Below are 12,258 nucleotides of genomic sequence, written 5' to 3' on the forward strand. Positions count from 1 at the left end.
AAGATGGGCATTGATTTTGGAGGACACAGCACGTTCAAGGACTTTGGAGAGGAAAGGGAGGTTGGAGATGAGGCAATAGTTTGCAAGGACGAAGGGGTCAGGATTATTTTTTTTGTTGAGGAGGGAATGAAGACGGCAGATTTGAAGGAGAGGGGACAGACAGTACCTGAGGAGAGAGAACTGTTAACAATATCAACTAATATGGGAACCAGGAAGAGTGGTCAACAGGACCTGATGATGCTTTATATGATCCATGGTTAAACTAGTTGTCTGCCAAGGATGTTCATGTCTGCGTCCTTTGGACTTAAGGGAGCAGAAATAAGTAGTATACCGGGGATACGATTAGGGTGAGAGAGCATAATGGTTTTAGTGGGGATAAGGGCATCAAAGGTGGTGGAGAGGGTGTGACTTAGCAAATCAGTAGCTGCAGAAATGTCATAAAGAGTTGTTGGCCAACGGCTGGATAGTTGGGAATGTGAAAGTGCAGTGTAAGGGTTTTGAGGGAGACATTTTTTTCTGGGGCGTACTCCGAAATAAGTGGGTTTGGGAGGGGGCAGGGGATATGGGTCGAGAGTGATACAAGTTTAATTCACATTAAACACACCACAGTAAGTTAAGTCAAGTAATTAATAGCGGAAGCACTCTTTTAATGATGTAATTTTTAATGATTGCCAATCAACCTCCAGAAAGTGAACAGTTTTAAGTGTGAAGTTTCATTCCTTCATGCAGTAAATTGTTGGAGATTTAAAAAATGACACTTTTTTTCTTTCTTTTCCTTTCTGTCTCTTCTCTTTTCTCTTAATCCAATCTTTCTTTCCCTCTCCTTTTTCTGTACCTGCTTTGACATTGAATCCATCCACTCTAATGCACCCTGCTTCTGAGTCCTTCCTTCATTTATTTCTCAATTCATAAATCTTATTGGCCAAGGAGATACACCATTGGTCCTGTAGTTCACCAATGTCCCAGAAGACCTGTTGCCCTTGCCATGCTGTTATCAGCTCGCACTTCCAACAACTTACAGGGCAAAACATTTTTGAGCTGAAAGCTGCAGGAAAAAGTTAAAAATTAACCGGGTATGAGATGCCCTGCTGCAGCAAATTCCGGCCCTAGAGCACAAAATCTAGGCTGACATTTCAGCGCAGTATGGAAGTGTCGTCTTTTGGGTGAGATGTTAAACTAAGGCCTGTTCTTTCAGTTGCAGCTAAAGACCCATTTCAATATTCAAAGAGCAGGACTGTTCTCCCCGGTGTCCTAACCAATATTTATCCCTCATATATCTGGTTATTTGTTTCATTGCTTTTTGTAGGATCTTGTTCTGTGCAAATTAGCTGCCACACTCCCGAGACTTTAGTACATAATCTCAGATGTTGCAACTTCTCTTTCTTATTAGGCAGTCCCTCGGAGTCGAGGATGACTTGAGTTCTCAGGTGATTGAAAAATCCAATACGGACCCTGTAGTCTCTGTCACAGGTGGGGAAGACGGTGGTTGGAGGAACGGGAGGTTGGGATGCCTGGGTTGCTGCGCGCTCCTTCTGCTGTCGACGCTTGGCTTCAGCTTGCTCTCGGTGAAGAGACTCTAGGTGTTCAGCGCCTTCCCAGATGCTTTTCCTCCACTTTGGGTGGTCTTGGGCCAGGGATTCCCAGGTGTCGATGAGAATGTTGCACTTTTTCAAGGAGGCTTTGACGATGTCCTTGAAGCGTTTCCTCTGCCCACCTGAGGCTTGCTTGCTGTGTCGGGGCTCTGAGTAGAGTGCTTGTTTTGGGAGTCTCCTGTCAGGCATGTGGACGATGTGGCCGTTCCAGCGGAACTGATCAAGTGTGGTCACTGCTTCGATGCTGGGGATGTTGGCCTGAGTAAGAACACTGACCTATCCTGCCAATGGATTTGCAGGATCTTCTGGAGGCAATGTTGGTGGGACTTCAGTGTTTTGAGGTGCCTGCTGTAAAGTCCATGTCTCTGAGCCATGTAGGAGGGCGGGTATCACTACGGCTCTAATGACCATGAGCTTGGTGCCGGGTTTGAGGTCTTGGTCTTCAAATACTATCTTGCTCAGGCGAACGAAGGCTGCACTGAAACACTGAAGGCGGTGTTGGACGTAATCATCGATGTCTGCCCTTGTTGACAGTAGGCTCCCGAGGTATGGAATATGGTCCACGTTGTCCAAGGCCACGTCCTGGATTTTGATAATAGGGGGGCAGTGCTGTGTGGCGGGGGCAGGTTACGAGAGGACCTTTGTCTTACTGATGTTTAGTGTAAGGTCAGTGCCCTCATACACCTCGGTGAAGGTGTTGACGATGGCTTGGAGTTCGGCCTCTGAATGTGCACAGATGCAAACATTGTCTGCATACTGTAATTCGATGACTGAGGATGGGACGACCTTGGATCTGGCCTGGAGGCGGCGGAGGTTGAACAGATTCCCATTTGTACTGTAATTTAGCTCCACTCCAGCTGGGGAACTTGCAGAGGGTGAGATGGAGCATTGCAGCAAGGAAGATCAAGAAGAGCGGTCGCTCGATGACATAGCCTTGCTTAACCCGAGTCTGAACGTGGAATGGGTCTGTGGTCAATCCATTGGTCAGGATCACGGCTTGCTTGTCATCGTGGAGTATGGTGACAAACTTTGAGGGCAGCTGAATCTGAGGAGGATGCTCCATAATCCCTCACTGCTGACCGTGTCGAAGTCTTTTGTGAGATCAAAGAAGGCCTTGTACGAGGGTTGGTGCTGTTCCCTGCATTTCTCTTGTATCTGCCGCGTGGTGAAGATCATCTCCATTGTGCCCCTTAGTGGGCGTAATCCGCATTGCGACTTTGGGAAGAGCTTTTCAGCCACATGGTCAACGCGATTAAGGAGGATTCTTGTGATGACTTTCCGGGAGGTCGACAGCATGGAGATTCCTCCAGTTACCCCAGTCAGATGTGTCACCTTTCTTGAAGATGGTCACAATTACAACATCTGAGATCTCCTGGCATGATGTCCTCCTTCCAGATAAGTAGTGCTTCTCCGCCATGTTTTAGTACTTCGGCGGGGATTCCATCTGTTCCTGATGCCTTGTTCTGGTCGGATGACCTTTTCATCCTCGAGACGGGCTGGGGTTGTGCTGAGATGGTAGCAGGTGACATGCTATATGGGATGGAGTTGAGGACACTCTCACATCGAAGGCAGAGTCTCGGTTAAGGAGATCCTCAAAGTGCTCCTTCTAGTGGGCACTGACTGCCTCTGTCCTTGATGAGCACCTCTCCGTTCTTGGCCAGCAGTGGGCTTGGGCCGTAGGTCGCCTTGACTGTGCTGAAGAATTCTCACACGTCGTGGTTGTCGGCTAGCTGCTGGGTTTCTTGTGCTTTCTCCACCCACCGTCTGTTCTTTAGATCGCAGGTTTTCTGTTGGACCTCGGCCTTCAGGCGTCTGTAGAGCTGCTTTCTTGCCCTCGAGTGGTGTTGCTGTTTCCAGTCCAAGAATGCCTTGCACTTGTGCATATTAGCTCCTAGATCTCCTGGTCGTTCTCGTCGAACCAGTCTTGATGTTTCCTGGTCAAGTGACCAAGCGTCTCTTTGCAGCTGCTAATTATGGAAGCCTTGAGGGCAGTCCAGGCACTGGACACTCTGCATCTCTGGGTCACTGGGAGTCGTCAGGTTGGTAGCGAGGCGCTGGCTGAATAGGGCTTAGCAGGATCTTTGAGTGCTCCGGCGTTGATTTTCCAGCGGCATTGTTTCTGTTTCTGTCACTGTGGGGCAATGTTGATGGTGATGACAGAGCGAATTAAGCAGTGGTCCGTCCAGCAGTCGTCCGCTCCTGTCGTGACATGGGTGATGCGCATGTCATTGCGGTCCCTCGCTCGGACGATGACTTAGTCTAGCAGATGCCAGTGCTTGGAGCGAGGGTGTTGCCATGAAGCTTTATATTTATCCTTCTGACGGAGCAGGGTATTGGTTATGCCGAGGCCGTGTTCTTAGCATTTCTTCAGGAGGTAGGTGCCATTGGAGTTGGCTTTCCCTACCCCCCCTCTCTGCCAATCACACCTCCCCAGAGGTCAGTGTCGTTTCCAACGCTGGCGTTTGAAGTCGCCAAGGAGGATCAGCTTGTCGCCCGTTGGGACTCGAGACAGGGATTGTTCAAGGCTGGAGTAGAATTCCTTTTTGATCTCGTCTGTAGCTTCCAGTGTTGGGGTTTATGCGCCGAAGACTGTAGCGCACTGGTTCCTGGCTAGGGTGAACCGAAGAGTCATGAGGTGTTCATTTATCCCGTAAGGGGAGTCTCTGAGATGGTCCACAAGCTCGTTTTTTTATGATGAAGCCTACCCTGTGGAGGCGGCATTCTACTTCTGCTTTTCCTTTCTAGAAGAAGTTGTAGCTACTACCTTGTTTTTTGAGCTGGTTTTCCCCTGCCCGCCAGGTCTCGCTTAGGGTGGCGATGTCTGTCGAAGTGGCTGAGTTTTTGGACAACGGTAGCGGTGCGGCGTTCCAGTCTGTTGCTATTGGGTTGTCCATGAAGGTCCTGACGTTCCAGGTCCCAAATTTCATCTTAAAGTGTGGAAGATGCCTGTGCATGAGTTCTTTTAACGTGGGGTGGCCGTTGCACACATGGGCTTGATAGAGCAAGGTCTTGGTCCAGTGGCAAGGGGATCCAAGATGACGGGAAACCAGGCTCCACTGAATGGGTCTAGTACATACAAACACACCTGCTCCTACTGTCCTCTTTTCTCCTTCTTGCAGGACCCCTCTCCCTGGGTTTCATAGGACTAACTTGCTGTTGGCCCATGCCGCTCCTGGGCCAAGACCCCGCTGCTGGTCTATGCTGTGCTGCTCCAGGGCCACGTAGTCTCAGATGTTGCAACAATACAATAGTGACTACATTTCAAAAGTACATCATTGACTGTAAAGCATTTTGGGACGCGTGAAAGGCAGTATATAATTGTTCTTTATGGTCATATGGCCATAATTTGATATAAATGTTTCTTTTGAAATTGGCCAAAACATTTTATTAGTTTTAATATTTGATTTGTTTTCTAAGATAATGTCTTGGAAACTATTGGTAAGATTTAGGACCCGGAAGAGTGAGGCTGATCGCAGTCAGCCTTTTCAAAGTTGTGCTTAAATGAGTTACACATCTTTAAACCAAAAGTGGAAGATGCATTTATTTAATGTTACTTTTGTGTAAGCAAGCATGCATTTGAGTTTTCAAACAGAAAAATGTCATCCCATCCTCTGTCGTCGAACTATAGTACGTAGACGACACTTGTCTGCCTACACTCAGTGGCCGAACTCCAAGCCATCATCATGGAGGCGTACAAAAGCATGGGCCTTGCATTAAACATCTATAAAACAAAGATCCTCCACCAACTTGACCCTGCCACACAGCCCCGCTCCAGGTCATCAAAATCCACGGTGCAGCCTTGGACAACGTGGACCATTTTCCATACCTTCGGAACCTACTATCAGCAAGGGCAGACATCGATGACGAGGTCCAACACCGCCTCCAGTGTGCCAGCGCAGCCTTCAGTCGCCTGAGGAAGAGTGTTTGAAGACCAGAACTTCAAATCTAGGACCAAGCTTTTATGGTCTACAGGGCAGTAGTGATACCCGCCCTCATATTTGGCTCAGAGACGTGAACTATATACAGCAGACATCTCAAAGTGCTGAAGAAGTATCACCAGCTCTGCCTCTGCAAGATTCTGCAAATCCACTGGGAGGATAGACGCACCAATGTCTGTGTTCTCGCTCAGGCCAACATCCCCAGAATTGAAGCACTGACTAGGCTCAACCAGCTCTGTTGGGCGGGCCACATAGTCCGCATGCCCGACGCAAGACTCCCTAAGCAAGCGCTCTGCTCTGAACTCCTACATAGCAGCGATCCCCAGGTGGGCAGAGGAAATGTTTCAAGGACACCCTCAAAGCCTCCTTGATAAAGTGCAACATCCCCACTGACACCTGGGAATCCCTGGCCCAAGACCGCCCAAAGTGGATGAAGAGCATCCGGGAGGGCGTCACCGAGAGCATGCAGAAACCAAGCGCAGACAGCGGAACGAGTGTGCGGCAAACCAGGCTCCCCACCCACCCTTTCCTTCTGTCTGTCCCACCTGTGACAGAGACTGTAATTCCCACATTGGATTTCGAGGGACTGCCTATGATGATGATGTAAGCAAGCATGCGTTGAGTTTTCAAACAGAAAAAGAAAAGCACTGAAAGCACTTAGCAGGTCGGTCAGCATCTGTGGAGAGAACAGTTGTAGTTAACATTTCAGGTGCGATCCTTTCCCCTGGGTTAACCCGTCTTTTCTCTATAGATGCTGAATGCTTTTGAGTGTTTCCAGAATTTTCTGTTTTTTTTCCAGGTGCCTAGCCTTTGCAGTTTTGTTTTGCTTAGACTCTCTGCATTCATATTCCTAAAGCTTATCATTGTAATTTAATGATGCTGTCTACTGACTTTGGTTTCAAGTGGTTGTTGGGCTGGTTGTGTCATCTGGCCCCAGCTTGGGATAATGTCTTTGATTACCAGCTCAGTCTGCGACCTTTGTGAAAGAGTCGGGGTCATTGATTGGATGGAGTCCTTGTTGATGGGAGTTTGATGGCCAGAGCCTTTTTCAATAGAATTTACAATGCGGACAGTGTTTGTCTTTTAACATTGTAGGCACAACCAGATGGCTTGGTGTTTTTAATAGTTTCAGTGCCAATCTAACGAGAGGTTAGGCTACTTTGAAATTAAAGTAAACTTTTGCTTAAAGTCTACATTTGGAGAAGCAAGTTGTGTGTGTGTTCTGTGTTGAGGGTAGAGAAATACATACATTACTGTGAAACTGTTCCTTTTATCTTCTTTGAATAAAACCATTTGTTAGTCCAAATCCTGTGTCTCAGTTTAGTAAGTGTACATCCAGTCTGGCTTTTGAGGAGAGGAGGACTATTATCAGATCCCTGAGTGTTTCTCTTATTTTCCTAGATATTGGGCAGGAAAAGGGTGCACTCCAGATTGTAGAAGACAAAAGATCTACTTATGGGAGCGACCTGTGACCCCCAAGAAAATATCTAGCGTAAAAACCCGAAAACATGACCAGTGGACGAACTCATTTTACAAATTAATTTTGTTGATCCACAAAGGCACTTGATCCTCACTGGTTTTGGATCATTAATACTGCTGCTTTATTAGCTTTTAACTCATGATTTATTATCATTTATGTCAAAATGGCAGTCTGAGAGTGTATGGTCAGCAGTGAAAGGGAGAGAGTGTTGGCAGAACAGTTCATAGTCCTATTGCTCCTTTGCTTACGCATTTTAGCTGTCTTGCTATTCTATGGTACATATAGTGGAGTGGGGAATTAATATACTTGGATGGAATTATCTGCCGCATCATTGTTGAAAAGTCCACCATTTAAAAAAAAAAAAGAATTAGGTAGTCACGAAAAAGAGAAATTAAGAGTATGGCATGTGTGTTTAGACTTGGTGGTTTGTGGAGAAAACCCCTAGCACAAACATAGTGGGCCAAATGGCCTGTTTCTTTGCTGTAACATTCTATGTCCTCCCCCTCCATCATAAGCAGGGGAAAATAGCTGATCAAGATCTTTCTCTGTTTAGATCTGTTATAATTTCAGTATTTATGACATTTGGTGAGAGTTAATGTCATGAACTATGTCCAGTTTAACTTTATTTAACAAATCATTTCTCGCATTTATTTTAGGTAAAGTGTGTAGATGTAATAGAGGCGTATATCAGCAGAATCAAAGATGTCAATCCTATAGTCAATGCTCTTGTTGCAGAGAGGTAAGGAGTTCATTGTGTGTACAATTTGCTAAAGATGACACAATATTGTTAAGCCTATGATTATAATCGGAGTATCTTAAAACATCAATGGTAGAGGTGCTGTAATTAACCTTGGCATCCACATGTAGGGGAGGAGAAAAACAGGCACTGCTTCTATGCCCTCTGTTAGAACTCTGGGTGCTGATGAGACCAGAATTAGCTGTGATGCCTCTTGTAAAGAAATAGCTTGCTGATGCTCACTGTTACAGCTCATGGAGCGATCACTTGGATCAGTACTGATATCTTAGCAAAGGATCATTGTTTTCAGAAAGGGAGGGGAGAAAAAAATGATCAAATAACACACCAGATCGGTTACTGTCTTTCAGTTGACACAACCAGGGTCCATTTCTTCTCTCTCCACCTTTGACTAAGCTGCTCTCCTATCCCATTATGCCCTTCTGAGCTTTCAGACTTCGCGCCCTCTGTCTGAATGCTCTCAAAACTCAACCCGTTGAGAACTCCTATGCCTCAGACTATATCCCCTCCATTCAAGTTCTTCCAGAGTCTAGCTTACCACCCTTCCCAATGTTTCTAGGCTCCCTTACAAATTGGGACCCCAGGTAAAATGTGTAATTTATAATCACAACTTTTGTAAAGCTGTTAAACAATGGAGGGTGGTTCTTGTATTTGATTCAAGGAAAAAATGACGTACTGACTTAAACTGATATGTACATTAATCTTTCTCACCTTGAGGATTATATTTTGCCCCAAAGATTATTTTCCTCAAAGTTCTGCAATGCTATGATTTTGACTTCCATGTCACAAAGCTTTAGCATTGTATTTTAATTTCCTTCATTTTCCCAAAATGCTATTCATTGTTACTCTAGGTTTGCAGCTGCCTTGAAAGAGGCCCAGCAGGTGGATAACAGGCTTGCTGAAGGGAGTGAAGATGAGAAATCTCTGGAGGAGAGCGTTCCTTACCTCGGTGTTCCTTTTACAGTCAAAGAAGCATTTGCATTAGAAGGTATGTCAGTACACTTGAATGGTCACCTGGGTTTCCTGTCACACATAATGGATATTTTCTTTAAGTTAAGAAATCATGATCCCTTCACTTTATCCTCTACTTTGTAATCTGAGCTGGAATGCCACTTCTGTTCTGAATACTTCGAGTGCTGCCTTTTATATGGATTGAACCAAGTTATTCCATCAGATCCAGCAGTATAGTCCACAATTCATTGGCAAAGAAGTCTAAAAAAATGACTTGATAGTGGAATGTGTACCCCATTGTTACCACCTCTATGGGAAGCCTGCCAGCTCTGCAAAAGGCTACTCTTTCGTTATCAGTAAGTAACCTTTAGCATTGTTGCCAAATTAAATTAATCGTTAAGTTATGGCAGGACAGCTCGGACACGTGTTATACTCCTGTAATATGTGCGAAGCCAGGGACGCTTCCAGTGTCCCTGACGACTACGTCTGTGGGAAGTGCATCCGCCTGCAGCACCTGACGGACCGCATTGCGGCACTGGAGTTGTGGGTGGATTCACTCGAGCATCCACGATGCTGAGGATGACGTGAATAGCACGTTTAGCGAGTTGGTCTTACCGCAGGTGAAGGGTACACAGCCAGATAGACAATGGGTGACCAACAGGGAGAGCAGTGGAAGGAAGGTAGTGCAGGAGTCCCCTGCGGTCATCCCCCTGCAAAACAGATACACCACTTTGGGTACTGTTGAGGGGGATAACTCATCAGGGGAGAGCAGCAGCAGCCAAGTTCATGGCACCGTGAGTGGCTCTGCTGTACAGGAGGGCAGGAAAAAGAGTGGGAGAGCTGTAGTGGTAGGGGATTCAATTGTAAGGGGAATAGATAGGCGTTTCTGCGGCCGCAACCGAGATTCCAGGATGATTTGTTGCCTCCCTGGTGCAAGGGTCAAGGATGTCTTGGAGCGGGTGCAGAACATTCTGAAAAGGAAGGGTGAACAGCCAGTTGTTGTGGTACATATTGGTACCAACGATATAGGTAAAAAATGGGATGAGGTCCTACGAGATGAATTTGGGGAGCTAGGAGCTAAATTTTAAAAGTAGGACTTTGAAAGTAGTAATCTCAGGATTGCTACCAGTGCCACGTGCTAGTCAGAGTAGGAATCGCAGGATAGCTCAGATGAATTAAGTGGCTTGAGGAGTGGTGCAGAAGGGAGGGATTCAAATTCCTGGGACATTGGAACCGGTTCTGGGGGAGGTGGGACCAGTACAAACCGGACAGTCTGCACCTGGGCAGGACCGGAACCAATGTCCTAGGGGGAGTGTTTGCTAGTGCTGTTGGGGAGGAGTTAAATTAATATGGCAGGGGTATGGGAACATATGCAGGGAGACAGGGAAGTAAAATGGGGGCAGAAGCAAAAGATAGAAAGGAGAATAGTAAAAGTGGAGGGCAGAGAAACCCAAGGCAAAAAACAAGGGCCACATTACAGCAAAATTCTAAAGGGGCAAAGTGTGTTCGAAAGACAAGCCTGAAGGCTCTGTACCTCAATGCGAGGAGTAATTGGAATAAGATGGACGAATTAACTGCGCAGATAGCAGTTAACAGAGATGATGTAATTGGCATCATGGAGACATGGCTCCAGAGTGACCAAGGCTGAGAACTCAATATCCAGGGGTATTCAACATTTTGGAAGCATAGACAGAAAAGAAAAGGAAGTGGGGTGGCGTTGCTGGTTAAAGAGGAAATTAATGCAATAGTAAGGAGGAACATTAGCCTGGATGATGTGGAATCGGTATGAGTGGAGCTGCGGAATACCAAAGGGCAGAAAACGCTAGTGGGAGTTGTGTACAGACCACCAAACAGTAGTAGTGAGGTTGGGGACAGCATGAAATAAGGGATGTGTGCAATAAAGGTACAGCAGTTATCATGGGTGACTTCAATCTACATATTGATTGGGCTAACCAAACTGGTAACTGGTGGAGGAGGATTTCCTGGAGTGTATTAGGGATGGTTTTCTAGACCAATATGTCGAGGAACCAACTAGAGAGCTGGCCATCCTTGACTGGGTGATGTGTAATGAGAAGGGACTAATTAGCAATCTTGTTGTGCGAGGCCACTTGGGGAAGTGTGACCATAATATCGTAGAATTCTTTATTAAGATGGAGAGTGATAGTTAATTCAGAGACTAGGGTCCTGAACTTAAGGAAAGGTAACTTCGACGGTATGAGGCGTGAATTGGCTAGGATAGACTGGCGAATGATACATAAAGGGTTGACAGTGGATAGGCAATGGCAGACATTTAAAGATCACATGGATGAACTTCAACATTTGTACATCCCTGTTTGGCGTAAAAATAAAACTGGGAAGGTGGCTCAACCGTGGCTAACAAGGGAAATTAAGGATAGTGTTAAATCCAAGGAAGAGGCATGTAAATTGGCCAGAAAAAGCAGCAAACCTGAGGACTGGGAGAAATTTAGAATTCAGCAGAGGAGGACAAAGGGTTTAATTAAGAGGGGGGGAAATAGAGTATGAGAGGAAGCTTTCCGGGAACATAAAAACTGACTGCAAAAGCTTCTATAGATATGTGAAGAGAAAAAGATTGTTGAAGACATACGTAGGTCCCTTGCAGTCGGATTCAGGTGAATTTAGAATGGGGTACAAAGAAATTGCAGACCAATTGAACAAATACTTCGGTTCTGTCTTCTCGAAGGAAGACACAAATAACCTTCCGGATATACTAGGGGACCGAGGGTCTAGTGAGAAGGAGGAATTGAAAGATATCCTTATCAGGTGGGAAATTGTGTTCGGGAAATTGATGGGATTGAAGGCTGATAAATCCCCAGGACCTGATAGTCTGCATCCCAGAGTACTTAAGGAAGTGGCCCTAGAAATAGTGGATTGGTGATCATTTTCCATCAGTCAATCGACTCTGGATCAGTTCCTATGGACTGGAGGGTAGCTAATGTAACACCACTTTTTAAAAAAGGAGGGAGAGAAAACGGGTAATTATACACCGGTTAGCCTGACATCAGTAGTGGGGAAAATGTTGGAATCAATCACTAAGGATGAAATAGCAATGCATTTGGAAAGCAGTGACAGGATTGGTCCAAGTCAGCATGGATTTATAAAGGTGAAATCATGCTAGACAAATCTTCTGGAATTTTTTGAGGATGTAACTAGGAGAGTGGACAAGGGAGAACCAGTGGATGTGGTGTATTTGGACTTTCAAAAGGCTTTTGACAAGGTCCCACACAAGAGATTGGTGTGCAAAATCAAAGTGCATGGTATTGGGGGTAATGTATTGACGTTGATAGAGAACTGGTTGGCCGATAGGAAGCAGAGAGTCGGGATAAATGGGTCCTTTTCAGAATGGCAGGCAGTGACTAATGGAGTTCTGCAGGGCTCAGTGCTGGGACCCCAGCTCTTTACAATATACATTAATGACTTAGATGAAGGAATTGAGTGTAATATCTCCAAGTTTGCAGATGACACTAATCTGGGTAGCGGTGTGAGCTGTGAGGAGGATGCTAAAAGGCTGCAGGGTGACTTGGA

At 45.9% G+C, this 12,258-nt stretch overlaps 1 protein-coding gene across 1 annotated transcript in view; it reads left to right on the forward strand.

The window, feature by feature from the left end:
- The window catches only part of LOC139265192 (fatty-acid amide hydrolase 2-like), a 70,702-nt gene that overhangs the window by 2,956 nt on the left and 55,488 nt on the right, over positions 1 to 12,258 (forward strand). Inside the window, exons 2-3 of the mRNA XM_070882117.1 lie at positions 7,667 to 7,749; positions 8,616 to 8,752. Of these exons, the coding sequence (XP_070738218.1) occupies positions 7,667 to 7,749; positions 8,616 to 8,752 (220 nt within the window). The remainder of the gene's footprint in view (positions 1 to 7,666; positions 7,750 to 8,615; positions 8,753 to 12,258) is intronic.

This window comes from Pristiophorus japonicus, chromosome 6 (genome assembly GCF_044704955.1).
Source record: "Pristiophorus japonicus isolate sPriJap1 chromosome 6, sPriJap1.hap1, whole genome shotgun sequence".
NCBI classification, from domain to species: domain Eukaryota; kingdom Metazoa; phylum Chordata; class Chondrichthyes; family Pristiophoridae; genus Pristiophorus; species Pristiophorus japonicus.